The 20,444-nt window shown below is 37.6% G+C and overlaps 1 protein-coding gene across 1 annotated transcript in view; it reads right to left on the bottom strand.

Moving 5' to 3' along the window:
- Nucleotides 1–2,645: 2,645 nt before the first annotated feature.
- The window catches only part of THSD7B (thrombospondin type 1 domain containing 7B), a 1,279,053-nt gene continuing 1,261,254 nt past the window's right edge, over nucleotides 2,646–20,444 (bottom strand). Inside the window, exons 32-34 of the mRNA XM_063631314.1 lie at nucleotides 16,989–17,181; nucleotides 12,727–12,814; nucleotides 2,646–3,838 (exon numbers count right to left, since the gene is read on the bottom strand). Of these exons, the coding sequence (XP_063487384.1) occupies nucleotides 3,757–3,838; nucleotides 12,727–12,814; nucleotides 16,989–17,181 (363 nt within the window). The 3' untranslated portion in view covers nucleotides 2,646–3,756. The remainder of the gene's footprint in view (nucleotides 3,839–12,726; nucleotides 12,815–16,988; nucleotides 17,182–20,444) is intronic.

The raw sequence follows: 20,444 nt of genomic DNA, 5'->3' as shown, positions 1-20,444 counted from the left end.
AAGGTGAAGAGGAATCAATATTCCAGCACATCTGAAACTCACTTCTGGCACACCTATGTACTCAGCGTATTAGTTGATTAGGTGAGTTTTATCATGCTTTGGTTACACTAACAAACAGCATTATATAAATTTCACAGAAGAAAACTCACAAGCATTATAACAAATGTAATACATAAGCTTGTAAAATTCCTGTAAGATCTCTCTGTCCCAATTTGAGCTTGATATTTAATGTTGTTATTAAAGAACCATGCAGAGCTTGGCATTAAAATCATTTCTCCCCAGGGCCTCTGCCCACAGGGGAGTCTTCTGAGGTGAAGTGGTTGAATTCTAGTCTTTTGAGATTCCATTACTATGATCATTTCTCATTCATGCAGTATTTGCTGGACTAATACATAGCACAGACCAAGCCCACAGGTAAATCGACCTGTCTAATCCGGGTAAGGAGTGTAGGAAGTCATGAGGCTGTGGTGCCATGGATCACATCATGTTTAAAACACTCTTGTGGTTGTTATTCAGAATAAAATACTAATTCCTCACCATGGCTTCCGTGGTTGCATGCTGTAATTCCTGTAGCCTCATTCAATCACTCTACAAATATTCATTGAGTATTCCAAACATTTGGGATACATATGTGAGCAAAATTAAGATCCTTGCCCTCATGGTGTTAACATCTAAATGCAAGGAAAAAATAGACAAACTATAAAATAAATACGTGTAGTAAATAGAATGTTAGAAGTAATCAGGCTATGAAAAAAATAAGAAGAAACTGGGGAGAAGAAACTAGGTTGAGAGAACCAGTAGGAAAGGGGTCAGTAGTTCTTTTCTGTAGAGAGCCAGATAATATTTAGGCTTTGCAGGCCATACAATCTCTATTGCAACTACTCATTCATTAATGTATTGTCTATAGCTGCCTTCCCAGAGTTGAGTAGTTGCAATAGAGATTGTATGGCCTGCATAGCCTAAATATACGATGTATGTTTGTTTAATCAATGAGAGTGAATGCCATTTCTAAAGACTGCAGTCAACATTCAGTTACAGCAAATTACCATGAAGGATTGAAGTATTTGTTATCAGACTGGGTAAGTGTTCAACAGAACCTAGAACTCCAAATTTTTATGTAAAAGCTCTCAATTTTAAGTGACTTTAATTCAAAAACAAAAACCCTTTGCATATGAAACTGAATCTTTCTGCAAGCTAGTTTTCTGGGACTTCTACTATATACATTCACAGGGTAAATCAGTTGGTGTTTGTGAGTCTATTTTCTGCACTGTGCAGTGTGGAAACTGACTTAGGTGGCTTGTAAAAGTCAATGGCTAGTTAGTAGCAGTACCAGGCACAAACTGACTTCTTCTGATCTACTTTTATCCTCCGCCTATAAGCACTACACATGTTAAAACCATTTGTCCTGTAGGAGCAATATACTGTCCTAAGGAAGTGTTCATAGACTTCATGTATAAACTTTTGAAATCTATACCAGTTTATGGAATATACATAGTTTTTTACTCATTTTTTTTTTACTTGGCTTTCCTCCTGAGGAGTAATCGTCCCAAATCTTTGGGTCTGTCTGGCATAATTTTCAAGTAAAGTAAAAGTCAGAAGGGATCACATTTCATTCAACAGTGCACCTCGGAGCACTGTGCCTAACTGATGGTAGATGTTTAATGTATATGATTTGCTTAAATGAATGAAAGACATATGTAGTAATATTGATATTTGGGAACTGGATGTAACTGAAATAATATTTTGGGCATGTATTATTGGAAAAGCAATTTTATTCCAGCCATGAGTACTAAAAGTCTAATATTATTGACACAAATTAAATATATGGATAATTGTTGAATCTGTAATGAATGAAAAACTTGAATGACCTAAGGGTCCCGACTCTGAATATACGATACTAATTGTGGATCATTTTTATGGCACTTTTGATATGCGGCGAATATTAAGCATTTTACATTTATTATTAGTGTCTAACTTTAGAGGAACATAATTTTATTATCTTCATTTTGTGGGTCAAACAACTGAGGCACAGAAAAGTTATATTCCTGGTCCAGGGTCACACAGGCAATAAAGGGCCTAGCCATGGTTTGATCTCCAAAGCAGACTTTCTTAAACTACTAAGAAGGCTATTGAAAGTGAACTTTTGAAAGCACAATTCTGGGAATTGTGTCCTCAATTATACTAGTAAAATAAAGTATTCTCTTTTTGCTTTCTTTTTTATGTTAAAATTATGGTATCATTGGACACAATCAGCTAGTTGGAGGGCTTACCTAGGTGTTAAATGGTTAATAGAGGTCACAGTGTAAATGAAAACATCCTTTAATCTGGTTGTTGTGTCACATTTCTAACATTTCCACTTTCTTCCTTCTCTCACATCATTTACATATCAGTGTTTGCATGATTACAGTGGTTTTTTCTAATATTATTTGAGCTCTAAATGTTCCCTAAAAGCTACTCTATGTCATTGTGACTGGCGCTGTTTCCTAGTATGCCTGATAGTGTGGAGGGGTAAGATTCCTTTTTTTGTTTTTGTCAGTGATAGCAGCTGTCAACCCCCAAAACACTGAAAAACTGATATTAATACTGTTTTTGTCAAAGCAAGGGTAAGGCACTTCAGAAGTGAATAAATCTAGAAGAGCCAACACTGCAGTCTCTTGAGCAGTTTATTTGTTATAAATACAAGTCAATACCACAAGATGGCACCTTTTTACTTTCAACACCTATGATTACAAACAATTATCTTCAGAAAATGGTCTCAGCTTTTTAATGTGTTGTTTTAGATATTATTGAAACCTTATAAAAGCAAGACTTTCTACAAACAGGTTCGGTGTTTGATGTATAGTAAATGAGGTCAGATAATTAAATTCAAAAAAAGAATTTATAAATATTCAGATAAGAAAATTGAAATTACAAAAGCAGAGTTTGTCATCATTAAACTGAATTACAACTGTGTGTGGTTAATGCTATATCTACATGGATAAGTTTTTGTTAAAATACAGTTTTAGTAATCAAATAATCTACCTCATTCTCCAATTTAACCACATATTTCGTTTGTACACTCTAACATTCAGTACACATTCCCTTCAGAAATGACCTAGCTTCCATCTAGTCCAGCAATTACACACACTCTGCTATTTTCAGTAGCTGCAATCCATGAAGCGCCATCATCCCCTGGCTACAAAACAAAATACAGTATTTAAAGGTTAAAAACTCAGAGAATTTCTGAAATGGTAATCCATTCTCTCTGTGTTCATGAAAATAGGCAATCCAATTTGAAAGTCTTCAAACCAATGTAAACTCTAGAAAACTCAGTGTTGAAGTATGGGAAGAATAAAGACTTTGCACTAATATAGTGCGTAAAAATGCAGTGTCAGACTCGTCATTTAGAGTAAATGCCTTGACTGGATTTTCCTCTGGATTGTCATTATGCTGCTGAAGATCAAGTTTACTCAAGTCTGTGGGAATTCCATCATGTTTTCTTCCTCCCAGTTCCAAACAGGAAGAGAAGGGTTTTCAGGTCCCTTGGGAAAACCAAAAAATAAAACACACCCACAAACAACTTGAAAACAAAATGGCAGACCTAATAATCCTTGACTCCATGTCCAACTGAAGTTGAGGCAATATTACTTTTGCAATATTTGTATTCTGCCCAATATATCACATCTTGAGATTCCTCAAAAAACTGAGAAGTCTGAGAGCTACAAAAGAGAAAGCGGTTAAGGCAGTTGATGTCTACATTTGGATTTCTTTTTCAGATTACATGTCTAAGTCTCCATCGTAGGCTAAGGTCAGAGGCTTCTGTTGGGGAGGTGTGCTTTGATGTGGTTTTGGCTTCTTGCTGCAAAGGGAAAAAAATTCCTCAGATAAAGTAAGTTCATAGAGCTCTGTTTCATCTGCCAAAGACAATTTTGAGGTATAGAAATTTAAGCGGTAAAATGACAAAAAGATTCATTTCTCTAGATGTGCGGGTTCCCTTTTGTGAATATTGAATGCTTTCACCCTCTGTTAAGGAGAAGCCATCATTTTACACAATCTTAAAATTGGTTTAGTGGAATGAAGGAAGTTAGTAGAAGAGATGTTTTCCTTTTATATTCTTGTTGATACACAACAACAGGAATGTCTTTTCTCACTAATTTTTTAAGCTATTGTGACCTTCGCATCACAGATGCTCAACATCATAAGCAGCTGGAGCAGCCAGGCCTCACCCTGCTGGTCTTGTTTTTAAGTAAACACACTTCTGCTCTGACCTGGAGCCTGACATTTAGCTGCCAAGATGCCAGAGTGTGTCAGGAAAATTTAACCAATTCTACTCCTTGCAAAGCCATTCTCACTTGGTCTCTGCTTTACCTGAAGTCCACAACTTTGCCAAGTCAGAGAAGGCTGCTTTTCCTTCTCATGGAGAGAAAAGCTTAAGTTGAACAACATTCCCAAATCACATAGTGATGCCCCAGATGTGGGGCAAAACACCCTGCAGTACACTTCTTGTTTCTTAGTATGGGGAAATTTTAACTTGTATTTATAAATGCTTGCAACCTTTAATTCTGCCACTTAACTTCTCTCACCACCACACTTATCCTCCCTCCTCAAGGTCTTTGCTTTGCCCTGCCTACACAGCCTGCCTTCATCTCTCTCCCTGTCTCCAACCTTCCATGCTTTTATATTATATTAGCATCTATTGCTTATTGGATGCATACTAAGTGCCAAGATCTGTGCTGAATGTTTTACACAAAATCTCTCAAAACATCCCAGAACGACCCTGCAAGGGAAGCATTAGAATTATTGCTACTTTACAGAGAAGGACTACCGAGGTTCTTTACCTTCCCTCAGGTCACTGAGTGCGTGGCAGAGCCTGAATTCTAAGCAAATCTAACACACAGACCTGAGCTTTTAACCTTTTCACCACACTCTCTCTATATATATGGCATTCATTTGGCAGTTGGTAGAAATGACATTTTTTGTCTGAACATATGAATTAATTTTTGTACTCTCAGTGAATCTAATTTAAAAACAAAGATTTTAATCTATACAATTCAGTGGCATTTGGCACAGTCACAGCATGTGTACCATCACCATTATCTAGCTCCAGAACACTTTCATCGTGCCAAAAAGCAACTCTGCACTCTTCCAAGCAGTCTCTCCCCATTTCCCCCTGCTCTCAGCCCCTGGCAGCCATTCATCAATTAACTTTCTGCCGCGATAGATTTTGATATCTTAAATGGAATCATGCTGTATGTTGTCTATTGTGTCTGGTTTCTTACACTTAACAGCTAAAATGGTGAATTTTATATTATGCGAATTTTACTGCAATAAAAAATTGATACAATTAAAATGGTTGTAGGGAGAAACTCCTAATTTAAAATGCTCAAGTTTTAATTTGAGGAGTAAAATTAATTTTTTGATTGATGTTTGAAGCAAATCCTATAAGTTAAATAAATTAAAAATGGTTTTGGCAGAAACCCTAAAAGGAACTGCAGATTCTCTCAGGGCCCCCCACCCTAGCACCTGGCATGCAGCGGGTGCTCATTGAGAATATGCTGAGTGCTGGACAGGGATGGCTGCAGGCAAACAACTTCCAACCAGAGAAGCTGCAGAGATGCAAAAACATGACTCAGAATTTTCTCCAGAGGGAGCTTCGGCCTTCAATTTCCTGCTTTCCGGGTCCTCTCCAATTTTCAAAAGGGTATTGCTTAATTATCTGAATAACATCCAATTTAACTTTATCTATACTAAGTATGTTCCAGTGACTCTAATTATACCGATGGGCTCAGGCTCTGGCATGAACCCCGCTTGACATGGAGTCCTGGGTATACCATTCCACATCATTTGAAGGTGCTAAGATATCACACACACACCAGAGGGTGAGGCAATCTGAAAGTAACAGCCTGTAAATCTACCCTGATGGTGGTGGTGGTGATGGGGTGGGTTGTCTTAATGGCAGAAAAGAGTACAAGGAAGTTCATCTGAAATTACAGCAGGAGTCTTCTCCCTCCCAACTCTCTTGGTTTTCTTTTTTGTGCGGGAAGGGAGCAAAGAAGAAGAGAGGGGTAAGAAATGTAGTTGCTTCCAAAACAGAGATTTTGGCAGTCTACCCTTAATGGGCATTTGCTAAAGGCCACTTGGCAAGGAGAAATTAGAGAATTCTAGGCATTGGGGAGTTGAGAATGCAAAGCCGGGAGAAAGGCTAGAGGTGGTCATATCTCTATAAAGAGACAATACTATCACCCGGGAGACACGTCAACTTGGCCAGCCTCTATGATCTAGGCTTGGAATATTCTATTCAAAATTTACACAAATATGTTTATACCACTTACCATGTTTGGAATCACGGACACTGTGGCCAGTGGGGGCTACTAATAGGTAGGCCTCGGACCTTTGTGGGCCACGTGGTGTGCTGGGGATCACTGGGATTAGGACCTCATTTATCATGCATCTTTTCATATTGTGCAACCTCCCAATTGCCAGATACCAAAATCACAATTACGAATACATGAGATCTGAGAAGTTTTATGGCTTAGAATAGATCAGCCTCCTCTCAAATATTAATCTCTGGACCACTGAATATGGTAGTACTTTGCCAAATAGCAGCTTTGCAAGGCTTTCTGGCCAGCAAAAAAGAACCTCAGGAGGAGGAGCTGAGGGGCAAGACTGCACTCAGCAAGGCCAACACTGAGAAGGCCAGCAACTAGGAGGCTTGTCTTTAGAACCTCTGGCTTGCTTTCCTTTCTCCCTACAGTATCCAAATTTTTCCTTTAGAAGTAAGTTTATTTCTTATTTTTTCCTCCTCCACTCTGGTTTCAGAAAAGGTATGATCACCTCCCTCACTCACTGAATCAGGACCCATAAATGCCTGGCACATAGGCCACCAACACCACCAGTCATCCTGTGCCCAGGTGGACATCTCTAATCCATCACTCTATTCTCTCCTGTTGAGCTGAGGTGTAGCCTCATCATTCTTCCTAACAGCACCCTTGACAGCCATAGCTGCTTTTGGAGTTGGCACACAGCATAAAACCATTTTGCAATCCTGGCTGTGAAAGATCACGGCAGACACATTTTAAAGTGACCTCTTTTAGGGTCATCTGCATTTTAGCAAAGGATAAACATGAATTAAGCCAGAAAAGTGAGCTCATTGTGGACTGACAAGCAAGCCTCTGGCACTTCTCAGCAAGGACTCATTCTCAAGCCAGGAGAGATTAACTAGTTTGATGAAAGCAGCAAACCATATTTTGTTTTGGCAGCCACTTGTGAGAGACAAGCCTTTGGAGGTGCAAGTACCACTCTCAAACTTGGGAAGAATGAGAGTGCATTACAGAACTGTGCTGGGCCAGGCAGAATGGACATTATTATCTGGTGTAACTTCCAGGTGCTACATCTAGGTTAACAGCAAGTTCATCCAGTGGTCATCCCCATTAAATTGCTTCATGGATATTTACTGCCAGGGGAGAAGGGGCATCAATAATATTTCTGAAACTCCAAACACTAATGGTAGATGTTCAAAGGCTAGTATTTGAAAGAAGTAGTCTTTAGAAGGCTATTTTTTTTGACATTTTCTCAGAAGCATTTTCAAGTTTTATTATAAATTTCTTTCACCTGAAGTATACACCAAAGACCTGGCATATTATAGCAGTTCTCTTGTCCTAAGGCTTCTGTTTTTGGCAAAAATATAAAATCTCTAAAACTGTCATCCTCTAACTCTTCTGCAATCCATTTAACAGAATTAGATGCTATGAAAACATCTATTTGGGTTTCTTTGGCGGCTCATATGTAACAGTAAAAGGTACGTGGTTTTTATATCAGTAGGTCTATACCAGGTCAACAGCTTACTTTACCTGTGAAACAAGGATCCTCTAGGAAATGTGGAAGCTATAGACATTATGTTGAGTCTAAAGAGTTTTGGGCATCACTCAAGAGCAAGAAATCACAATGACCCAAAGACCAGTAGAAAGAGCATGCACTCTAGGGATAGGCAAACTCTAGGGATAGGCAAACCTGGGGTTGATTCTACCATGCTGGTGACCTCAGAAAAGTTATGTAATTTCACTAGGGATCAATTACTCTTTAAAATAGGGATAGCAATAGCAACACCTCCCTGAATTATTATGATTGAATAAGGCAATGTATGTAATATTTGACATATAAATATTAGATTTTTTTTCCTATACTGTTTTTCTAAAAATCACAGGCAATAAATTAGTTTTTACTAATACATTTTATTTATTTGCTCAAATACATGCTTTAAAACAATCCATAAAGCATAGTAATTACCTCCCCTCACCCAAACTCCCTGGGGTTTGATAGAGGAGGAAGATGTTTATATAAATAACTACAATATTATCATGGGGTAACTACCACGACAAAAGAGACATGAACAAGTTATTCCAGACTGTTTAAAAAGGAAAATGTTGGTATTTGAGTTTCACAGGGATTAATGAACAGGTAGAGTACCAATAGCTAGCAATGGGAAACAAGGAGTAAGCCACAGAAGCAGAAACTTCCTTGGAAAATTAGAGGGGCAGTACCCTAAGTGCCTGATATGGTTAGGCTTTGTTTCCCCACCTAAATCTCATCTTGAATTGTAATCCCTATAAACCCCATAATCCCCACATGTCAAGAGAGAAACTAGGTGGAGGTAACTGAATCATGGCTTCCCTCATGCTGTTCTCATGATAGCGAGTGAGTTCTCAAAAGATGTGATGGTTTTATAAGGGGCTCCTTCCCCTACTCTCAGCACTCAATCCATTCTGCCGCTCTGTGAAGAAGGTACCTGTTTCTCCTTTGCCTTCGGCCATGATTGTAAGTTTCCTGAGGCCTCCCCAGCCATACAGAACTGTGAGTCAAATCTCTTTCCTTTATAAATTTCCCAATCTTGGCTATTTCTTCATAGTAGTATGACAATGGATTAATATAGTGCCCTAATGTGAAATTATTCCTCCTAAAAATTATCTTTCAGAAAGAGACAATAGTCTGATATTCAATGACTATAAAATATTTTATATAATGAGGGGCTACATTTGTTATACCAAAAGCCCTTTTTAAAAAAAAAGCAAATCATAAATATACACACAAGACAAATAAAATGGCCATCTCCCTAATATATGCAGATAGGTATTTGGATGTTAGGATAAAACTTCTGAAACAGCAGCACAAAGAGATCCAAAGAAGTGCTGTATCTCAAACAACCTGGGTGGAAATGAATACACTAAACCTGATACTGAAGTGAACTGTGGAAAGAAAGACTAAAGCAGTGGTAAGAGTGACTTATCTGAACGGTAGATGTAGACCTTGAATAAAATTCTGTTATGAGTATGAAATTAGAGAAGACGAGCATTTTTTTTTTTTTTTTTTGAGGCAGAGTCTCACTCTGTCGCCCAGGCTGGAGTGCAGTGGCGTAATCTCGGCTCACTGCAAGCTCCGCCTCCCGGGTTCACGCCATTCTCTTGCCTCAGCCTCCGGAGTAGCTGGGACTACAGGCGCCCACCACCACGCCCGGCTAATTTTTTGTATTTTTAGTAGAGATGGAGTTTCACCATGTTAGCCAGGATGGTCTCGATCTCCTGACCTTGTGATCCGCCTGCCTCGGCCTCCCAAAGTGCTGGGATTACAGGCGTGAGCCACCGTGCCTGGCCGAAGATGAGCATTTTATATAATGAAATGCTGTATTTAGATATGATATAAAATAATAAATGGAACTATAATTTAGCACATTGATTAAATATTAGCATAGACGATTTACTCTCTTATCAAAATCAAAGTTTATTTAAAAAGTCAATTTTTTTCTTTTTTAAAAAATTTTCCTTGTTAGAAAATGAAGACTTAAATGTGTTTGGACCTATACAACACACCAGCCTGTACAGGGTATAGGGAATTAGCAGCAGATAAATTTGAAAGAGTTTTTTGGGCTCCAGTTGTGGAAGACTTTAGTCAACTGGTGAGGCAGCCAAAACATAACTTTAGTTTTGCTGTCAGTGGGAAGCCAGAGCTCATGTGTGAGTAGGAAAGGGCTGATCCCTGGAGCTAAGCTTCAGAAAGACGAATCTGGCTGTAGACTGCAGATGGGAGCCAGTCCAAATACGAGCACTACTTCCACAGGGACATTATTAAAGGCAGACATTGGGGATGAAAAAAATGGCTATGAGATACAATGTGCATAAATATTTATGTAATTTGGCTACTGAAAAGTAAAGAGAAATTTCATTGGTATTTTATACTGAAAAATTCACCAAAAAGCAATATATCGATGTAGTGAAACTGCATTTGTATCCCATGAATATATATATATATAAATTCTCTAGAAAGTGGTTTGTTAACAGAATTCAATGATGTACCTAATTAATTCCCACAGCCTAGTCATGCAGAAAGGGGCCTTAATAAATATTTGTTGTCGAAGGAATAGATTACGGCTAACACATTTTTAGGTTGAAGGGAATGGAGAAAAATAAAAAGGCAAAATGTATGTGTTACTACATGTAAATTTTTAATCTTTTAAATATTTAAGGGAAATGGGAACCATAGAATCTGGATTTGGGGATATGGCTACTAACAGCTAGAATTCATCTAAGCTTTTATAGACCGATAGATAGACTATCTAATTACCTTACACTGGGTTGGCCTATTGATTGCTTTGAAAGCAGTTTCCTATTGGCCAAACCTTCATGTCCTTTGCTGCAATTTAAGAAATTTCCCCCTTGTTTTAATCTTTTCTGGTGGTGAATGCTTCCTATTCCTTTAAACCTCATACAAAGCTTTCAAATTCACATTTGTTCATTAAAAGTAGATCTAGGCAATAGTAGCCAAACATTAATTTGAATAAAGAAAATCAGTAAAAAAAATTGATTCTAGGATGAATGACCAACTGAAGATGATACTTTTCACTACAACAACAGGGAGATGTTAGTTGGATAGAAATCTAATTTCTAGGGATTCAATTTCTATCACTATAGGTGGCAGAAAGAATTAAAGTCATCTTATTTTCTTCACCAACTTTCACTGACCAAGAGCAAAAATTTAAAAACCTGTGTAGCCTTGGAAACAGAACTTGAGGTTAATACACAATGGCTGAATTTGAATCAAGATTAAAACTTGGGTAAACATTCTCAGGAAAATAGTCTCTGAGACAGATGATGAATATAAATATATTTATTAGGAGAAAAAATTGAAGTAACACTTTGATCTCATTGAAATTAAAAAAAATCCATTGAAACTTCTGCTCAGAGAGCTGATATAATATTCTTAGCACACTTGAAAACATTAAAATCTACAGTTGACTCTTGAACAACACAGGTTTGAACTGCATCAACTTATATGCAGATTTTCTTCTGCCTCTGCCACCCCTGAGAAAACAAGGCAAACAACCCTTTCTTCCTCCTCCTCCTCAGCCTAGTCAGTATGAAGATGGTGAGGATGAAGACCTTCGTGATAATCCATAACTACTTACTGAATAGTAAATATATTTTGTATTCCTTATGATTTTCTTAATTACATTTTCTTTTCTCTAGCTTACTTTATTGTAAGAATATACTATAATTCATATACAAAATATGCGTTATTTGACTATGTTATTGGTAAGGCTTCTGGTCAAAAGTGGGCCATTAGTAGTCAGGTTTTGGGGGAGTCATAAATTATACTTGAATTTTCGACTGTGTGGGGAGTAGGCACCCCAGTCCTCCTCACATTGTTCAAGGGTCAACTGCATTTACTTCTGTCTGGTTTCAAGAGCAGTTCATCAACTAGTTATTCTGTACGATAAACTAGTTATTATTTTCTGAGATTAATAAATTCTCAGAACTAGTCACTTTACAAAATGATTTTTTTTTTTTTGGAAATGACCATCAGTAAAATTTTGTCTGATAGCTGGTTAATATAGAAAAACAACTTGCTCTACTATTTAAAATGTGCTTACAGTTTGTTTCAACCAACTGGTCAGTTTAACCTAACCATTCAAAATTTAAGAACAAAATTTAAGAACTAAAACTATCTATAGTAATTTTCTTATCCGTGACCACAGATTAGAATTACCTGAGAAGCTTTCAAACACCCAGATGACCTGGCCACACCTAAGACTAATTAAATCAGAATCTCCGGGGAGTGGGATCAAGCCCGATTCCCTGGGAGACATCAATGTATTGTCAAGGCTGAAAACTACTGATCGAAATCAAAAACGCACAAATGGAAACAGTTCAGACCAGTGATTTTCATATTATTCAAATACCAAATTTAAAAAATGTTATCTCAAATAAGAACAAAAAAAAAAATGATTCCTCGTTTCAACTATTCAGCCATTCTACTGTTGAAGATTATTTTTGGACTCAACAATCCTGTTATAATGAGCAATGATCCTGAGATAATTTTTTTTTTTTTTTTTTTTTTTTTTTGAGACAGAGTCTCGCTCTGTCGCCCAGGCTGGAGTGCAGTGGCGTGATCTCCGCTCACTGCAACCTCAGCCTCCCGGGTTCAAGCAATTCTGCCTCAGCCTCCCGAGTAGCTGGGATTACAGGCACATGCTACCACGTCCGGCTAATGTTTGTATTTTCAGTAGAGACAGGGTTTCACCATGTGGATCAGGCTGGTCTCGAACTTCTGACCTCGTGATCCGTCTGCCTCGGCCTCCCAAAGTGCTGGGATTACAGGCGTGAGCCATCGCGCCCGGCCCCCTGAGATACTTTTTTTAAGTATAACATGAAATCCATAAAAATACGGAATATAAACTTTTTACTAATTAGTACTTACCAAACAAGGTAGGAAGTAAATATTAGGAAAATCATGATAAGAAAAGCGCCACCTGAAACGCCATAAACCCAAATTTTTACTCGGCCATCTGTTTAAAATAGAGATAACATAAGAAGCTTAGCATACAGAAGTCTGCAGCATTTGAGAGACAGGGCAACATCAGATCTGACAACCCCAAGCTGACCATTAGTTCTGTACTTGAACAGCAGCACCTTAGCCAACTGTGCACTCAACTGCAGAAGTTAGCAATGTTCTAGCATACTCTGTAAATTGCCAGGTATAATCAGGAATTAAAAAGATTCTCTTAGAACATCATAGGAATACGGGTTTCCTACTAGAAATTATGTCTATGAAAAAAACCTTAAATGTTATTACATGGTACCATTTTTAATGAACTTTTACAGATAAACAGTTTGCATTGTTGTTTGATTTTTAGCAAATTAACTCGCAAAAACATTAGGTTGTAACTTCATGGCACCAAAATGTTTATTTTACTGAATGTTTTACTTTTCATCTGAATTCTGAGACACGCATGAGTCATAAGCATAGGTGGAAATACACATAGGTAATAGCTCTCAAATAAAGAAAAATAAGTGAAAATGTAAAATGTAAGATAGTCAAATTTTTTCATAATACAAAACAAACACTGGTAATCATTATTTCATAAAATCCAGTCAATTGGTGGGCTAATTTGAATTTATTTTAAGGTATTTATAGTCATATGCATACACAAAAATATGGCAAAACATTTGACAGAAAGAACAAAGAAAATTATAATTAAGAGACGACCTTGCATGGAACGAAAACTACTATGACCATTTTTGGTGGTTCTACTTCCAAAATGATGTTAGGCAAACAGAAACCACACGACCAAATAAGTTAATCAATTCACCAAATTACTGTAAAATTATGTGTCTGCAAGTACACATTATTCTGGATCTGATATCTACTACAGTTAAAATGAATCAATCATATATTTTAATCTATTATGTTACTTTTATTCCATATAAGATATAAGCTTGAGTATATATACATATATTCACAAATATATATGTGCTTTTTCTACATATGATAGAAACTTGAGTTGTTTCTGTCACTCTAGTGTCTTTTTGCTCTATTTTATGTGAGCATATAGCTAACTAAACTTAGAATTGGACTGAAAAAGGCAATGTCTCAGTATCCCAAAGGAATTGCGTTTATTTCTGAAAGAAACACACATAGAGATTCATATACTACACGAATGTAGTTAACTACAGGTCCAAAATACACATAACAGTATCTTATTTGAAAAGCTTCTATGGGGGGGAAATCCATCAAAATCTATTGTAAACAACACTTGTTTTGAATAAAATCACAATGACTTTCAATTACATTATAACTACCTATTATAGTTTTTGCTTATAGGACACTTTCAAGTCTCAATCAGATTTTAGAATAACGTTCAATGTAGTAATGGTATTTTTCTATGGTCATAAAACTTTTACCAAAGCTTTGATTCTAACCTCTTTGAAACACTAATGATGAAATGGCCTAATCTGAGTTTTTACATCGATCAGAAAAAAAAGTCTTTCCTGAGTGAGAATGTTCCTTATAGCTTATAATCCATAACACCTTATGGATTGGTGCATTGGGAGGATCCAGTGCTTTTAAATACTCAGTTTAGAGGTATGTGGTGGTACAAAACCTTTAAGCTATGTTACTTAAAAAAAGCATTAATGTATTCTATAAGGACATAAAAAAGATAGGCTAAAACTTCTAACTATTAAAAAAGATAATAGTGAAAAATAAGTCTTCCCACCACCCTCTCAATTCCCTACCCAGTAGCTATTACTGTTACCAGTTTCCTCATGAATCTTTCTAGTTTTTCTCTGTATATTCAAGCACCTGAGCACGCACATACCAATTCATACACTTCTTAAAAAGACACAAATGGTGCATATCATTCACTTTGATTTGTACTTTTTCTTTAACTAAACAATATAGGTTGGAAATATTTTCATATTAGTTCATAAAAGAAGGTCTACCTCTTCTTAGTATCCCTGTGATATACCATGACACAGTTATATCGTATTTTGGTTTTCCCATTATTCTATTTGTGGGCATTTATATTGTTTTCATTCATTTGCTATAATAAGCAATCATGTAATTGATATAATTTACAGACTTCTTTTAGTATATGTGCATATAACTGCATGATGAGTTCCTTAGAGGAACATTTTAGGTCAAAATACATGACAGGTAAATAAATATATTAGTATGGCCTAACTGTCCTCCTGACAGGGTGCACTAATTTATACCCTCACCATGAGAACCTAATGAAAGTTGTAAACTCTCTCAAGACCAAATATATATTTTATATATACTTATCTCTATATATACAAATATAAACACATACACACATGCAATTTATATCCCAATATACATATATGAGTGAATAAACTTTTGTGTATCTAGACACACATAGACACACACACGTATACTCACACATATGATATTGTTGTTTTAGTTAGATCTCCAAATTCCATCCATGGATAAAAGGTTAAGGGCTTACTTGTGGATTTGAAGACTAATTTCCCTGAGACCTCAATTTAATTCTCTGTCAGAAATAGGGTCCACAGGCAATGGGTGAACCTGGCTATATTTAATATCATGCTTCCTTCAAATTTAAATCTACTTCTAATTTAGCATTAAAGCTAATGAGATGTTTTTAAACACCTTTGGCATTCCCAGACACGTAGGGGAATCAAAAGTTGACTTAGATATGGTGGTAATTCTTAAAAGATGACTGAGGGGTATAAATATTGCTTCTCCTGTTAGATCTGTGTTTCTTTGGGCCTAGGCTTTGGATTTTGCTTCATTTAAACAGGTCATCAAGATATTTCTGGTATGGCTAAGGCCTAGGGTTTGGAAGGAAATTTCCTAGGGTATATTTGCCTGAGTTTTTCTGTGTCTTCCCTTCCCATGCCCCAGGAGTTATGTTGCTTTGCTTGATCATTTGTAGCATTTTGTTTCCAAAATAAGTATGTCTGATGGCCACAGAGACTCTGGCTTTCCCTTCTATCCAATTCACAAAGCAGGAAGCAGGGAAAGGGGTTTGTAAAAGCCTAAAAGATCTGCTTTTAAAACCTTCCTCTGTCACTTACTGGTGGTGTGAAACTGATAAAATTAACCTGCACTGCCATTTTCAGTTTCCTCATCTCTCAAATGGGATGATAACATCTCATTAGGTTGCAAGAACGTAATGAGACATTTCATGCTGTACAACCAGCCAGCACAGAGCCACAGGGCACACAGAAAGCATCTAATAAATGTCCATTCCTGCACTTAGTAAAAGTCGATTACTGAGCCCTACAGGCCTAATACTGCAATATCCATGACAATCCTGCAGGATAAATACCACTAGATTGAGTTTATAGATGAGAAAACTGAGGTCCAGAGAAGTTAAGAAACTATGTCTAATCACAAAACAGGTGTGTGTAAGCCATGGGTCCAGTAAGGTCTAACTTTGGAACTGATACTCTTTACCTTTTCACCAGTGTTTCTTGAAGCAAATAGGATCTCTGGACATTTCTTATAAGTTCTTGAGGTTCTATTCCAATTTTGTCATTTTAGGTACATATACAAATTCAGTTATAAAAGTAGATCATTTTTCAGAGGTAATTTAGGATTAAAAGATATTTTCAGGCTGGGTGCAGTGGCTCACGCCTGTAATCCCAGCACTTTGGGAGGCCAAGGCGGGCGAGTCACTTGAGGTCAGGAGTTCAAGACCAGCCTGGCCAACATGGTGAAATTCGTCTCTACTAAAAATACAAAAAAATTAGTCAGGCGTGGTGGCAGGCACTTGTAATCCCAGCTACTCTGGAGGCTATGGCAGGAGAATCGCTTGAACCTGGGAGGTGGAGGTTGCAGTTAAGCCGAGATCACACCACTAGACTGCAGCCTGGGTGACAGAGTGAAACTCTCTCCCCGACTCAAGAGAAAAGAAAGATTTTTCAAAGAATATTATTTTTGTTTCTTAACCCACTGTCGCTTAGACTGAGGTTGAGAGACTTAACGTTCAACCATTCATGAAAACACTGTACACTTAAAGGGACTCATGCATCATGCAATATTCAAATCTGAGAAACCCTGAATTATGCCACACTGCCTCTTTCTTCTCTCCTCTTTTCCTCCTTCCCTCCATTCTTTCCATCATGAGAAGTGGTCAAAATATAGACCTCCCGTGAGAAAATTTTCATTTCTTACTCACAACTGAAACTCACCTGGATCAAGTGGTTGAAGAGACCATCCTTTAAAAATATCATGTATTTTTGAATTCACAGGTCTGTTTTTCCCAGAAAGGTTTTTCACATCAGCTTTTTTATCCTCTGAGCCTGGTACTTTCATGCAGTAATCCAGGAAACCATTTGATCTCATTATCTCTGTATAGCCCTTCTCACAACCACAGACTCCACCCTACAGCATAAAGAATATTTTTATGGTTACACAGTGAGTTGAACAGGTGAATGAATAAAAATATAATGTTAAAATCACTTAATATTTGCACTATACATCATGGCAATTTAGGGTTTGGGGCAACTGACTTACCAGTGACATGAAAATCAAATACATAGTTCATCTTTTTAAATTCCAAAGTCAGCTCTTAAATCAAATGTTAGGTTTTTCAAATGTGTTTACAATTCTGACACCTGCCAAATATTAAACCATAGTTCTTTGTGAATAAAGTTAACTAACTATATCTTTTCCTCTCTCTTTTTGTCTTTTTTTTTTTTTTTTTTTTTTTTTTTTTAGATGGAGTTTCACTCTGTTGCTGAGGCTGGAGTGCAATGGCGCAATCTCAGCTCATTACAATCTCTGCCTCCCAGGTTCAAGCACTTCTCCTGTCTCAGCCTTCCAAGTAGCTGGGATTACAGGCACCCGCCATCACACCTGGCTAATTTTGTCTTTTTTTTTGTTCTTTTAATAGAGACAGGGTTTCACCGTGTTGGCCAGTCTGGTCTTGAACTCCTGACCTCAGGTAATCTGTCCGCCTCAGCTTCCCAAAGTGCTGGGATTACAGGCGTGAGCCACCATGTCCGGCCATCTTTTCCTCTCTTACGGAGATGTTTATGGCATTTAATCGAATTATCTTCAACTCTTATCTCCATTTGTTTCAGATCCTTGCCTGCTTGCTCCAACCCACACTTCTTAGTGAGAAGCAAAGCAACAGGGATTATGTACATATCTTCTTTGAATTAAGTGCTCTTGCTATCACAGCTGCGAAATCCCTCCATCACCTTTTACCATTGACCACTAAATGTTAGAGTAGGTAGCTAAGAAGACATAAGCAGGGCAGGAGAAGGGTCCCCCACCAGGAACGTCAGGCAACCATCAGGTGATGGTTAGGCAGCTGTTAAACTGTCTCTCTAAAATAATAATTGGTTGCAGCCAGCACTAGGGAAAAGCAGTCTCCCAAAAGATAGAAAACACCTGGCCGGGCGCGGTGGCTCACGCCTGTAATCCCAGCACTTTGGGAGGCCAAGGCGGGTGGATCACGAGGTCAGGAGATCAAGACCATCCTGGCTAACATGGTGAAACCCCATCTCTACTAAAAATACAAAAAAAAAAAAAAAAAAAAAAAAATAGCCGGGCATCATGGCGGGCATCTGTAGTCCTAGCTACTCGGGAGGCTGAGGCAGGAGAATGGCGTGAACCCAGGAGGTGGTGGTTGGAGTGAGCCGAGATCGTGCCACTGCACTCCAGCCTGGGTGGACTGAGCAAGACTCCATCTCAAAAAAAAAAAAAAAAGAAAGAAAACACCTCAAGCTGGTGATCAGCAGCTTCCTGATAAAATCTCATGAGTTGGGAAAATGGGCTCAACCATGCTCATTAAGAGGCAAAATGGAAGAGTTTAACTAGTATATGACCTTCCTCTAGGAACACACAACTTGTAAGGGAAAAATGCCTAAAGTGAGCATGTGTACAACTTCAGCAAACACTCTGTGCATGCGGCCCCTCCCAAGTCCTGGCAGGCCACTGTGGATGGCCACTATGCATGTGGATGGCGCACCCTAAGGGAAAAATTGGGGGAGAGGGGAAAGAACCTCTACCCCTGAAGCATGCCAACATATAAAACCCAAGTCAAAGGTCAAAGAGGGCACTTGGATCTCTCAAGTTGCCCACTTGGCCTTCTTCCAAGTGTACTTTACTTGCTTTCATTCCTGCTCTGAAACTTTTTAATGAACTTTCACTCTTGTTCAAATACTTGCCTCAGTCTCTCATTCTGCCTTATGCCCCTCAGATGAATTCTTTCCTCTGAGGAGGCAAGAGTCAAATTGCTGCAGACCTGTATGGATTTGCTGCTGCTGACATAACCATATCAAACTACGTCTCTGCTCGTAGGTTTACTTCTGCACTCAAGGAGGGCAGCCTTACATGGGAGATAAAAAGACTTCACCAAAGACACATGCTCAAGAGAAATATACCTATGGCTATCTGAGTTACTCCTTCCTTGTAATAACTCGAGTGTCACCCCACATCACATCTCTAGTTGGCATTGTGACAATGTGTCTTTTATATTAGTCTGCAAATTTCTGGTCATTTTCAAGTACAATGAATGTCACCAAGAAGCAGATTATTGTGAGACATGATGAATGAAGATCCCTATCTGTCTCTGGAAGTGAACTTGAAACTAACTGCTCTTCTTCCAGCAAGTATACAGACAACAGAGAAGAGTGGAAGAGAATAAGCATAAGATTATGAATCTCTATGACTTTGCTCTTATGGCTCCTTACCTAAAGCTATTTATCTAGCATTTTCTGAACAGACCTTAGCTTCACATAGCTACTCATGCCAATCCTCATCAACCAGTTAATTTTATTTAGGTCATCAATTATTGACTGAACACATTACTTTGAGGAGAAACAGATACTAAAAGTAAACAAAGCACCTCAATCTTCTACAAAAGAAAAAAAGTAAGAGCACATGTTATAGTTAACTACCTATAGTTTAGTTCAGGTTGCAGTCATATAATAATAACACATAAATATGATATTTTCAGTTGGTTTTAATTGAAAGTATCACAAAATGATATCTTCATATCACAGTGGAGATATCTAAGAAAATTTGTATATGCTCAGCTATTAAAGCCATATTCTCACGGTGCATCTCTATTTTTAGCATGAGATAAAACTTGTAACCAGTCAGTCATATGTTCAAGAGTTCAAGGAAAAAAGTATTTTCTGTTTAATTAAAGAGGACATCCAGAGAGTTGGTGAAAAGCTACAATTTCTACTTTTCAAACATCATTAACCCAAATGGAGTTGTTCCTGAACTGCCCCTCTTTTCCTTCTATTCCCCTCTGCAAGCTGACCCACTGTCTTCTCTGTGATAAAGAATGAACCCATCTTGAATGTAAGGCCAATAATAGGACTAAGTACTTGCATTATTTTTAATCAAATCACTTTTAGAATAAGCGTACTATAAGAAAAAGCTTATTTCTCTAAAAAATGTAGTATAGTTTTTAATAATTATAATGCACTGCACACCATGAGTGCCATTGATTAGAATACATTACATCTTTTACATTAATTCCTGAGTTGTGGTAGATGGGAGTTATAGGAGAAAAAGCATAAATAAATTTCGGCTTTGAAAAAAAAAATACACGCATAACCGCCACCCCATACACATATTTTCTTCAACCATAGTCACATATTCAGTTTATTTAAAATAAACTAAAA

This window comes from Symphalangus syndactylus, chromosome 22 (genome assembly GCF_028878055.3).
Source record: "Symphalangus syndactylus isolate Jambi chromosome 22, NHGRI_mSymSyn1-v2.1_pri, whole genome shotgun sequence".
Classification (NCBI taxonomy): Eukaryota; Metazoa; Chordata; class Mammalia; order Primates; family Hylobatidae; genus Symphalangus; species Symphalangus syndactylus.
The sequence above is the reverse complement of the archived record's forward strand: the minus strand, read 5'-3'. Positions and strand labels throughout refer to the sequence as shown.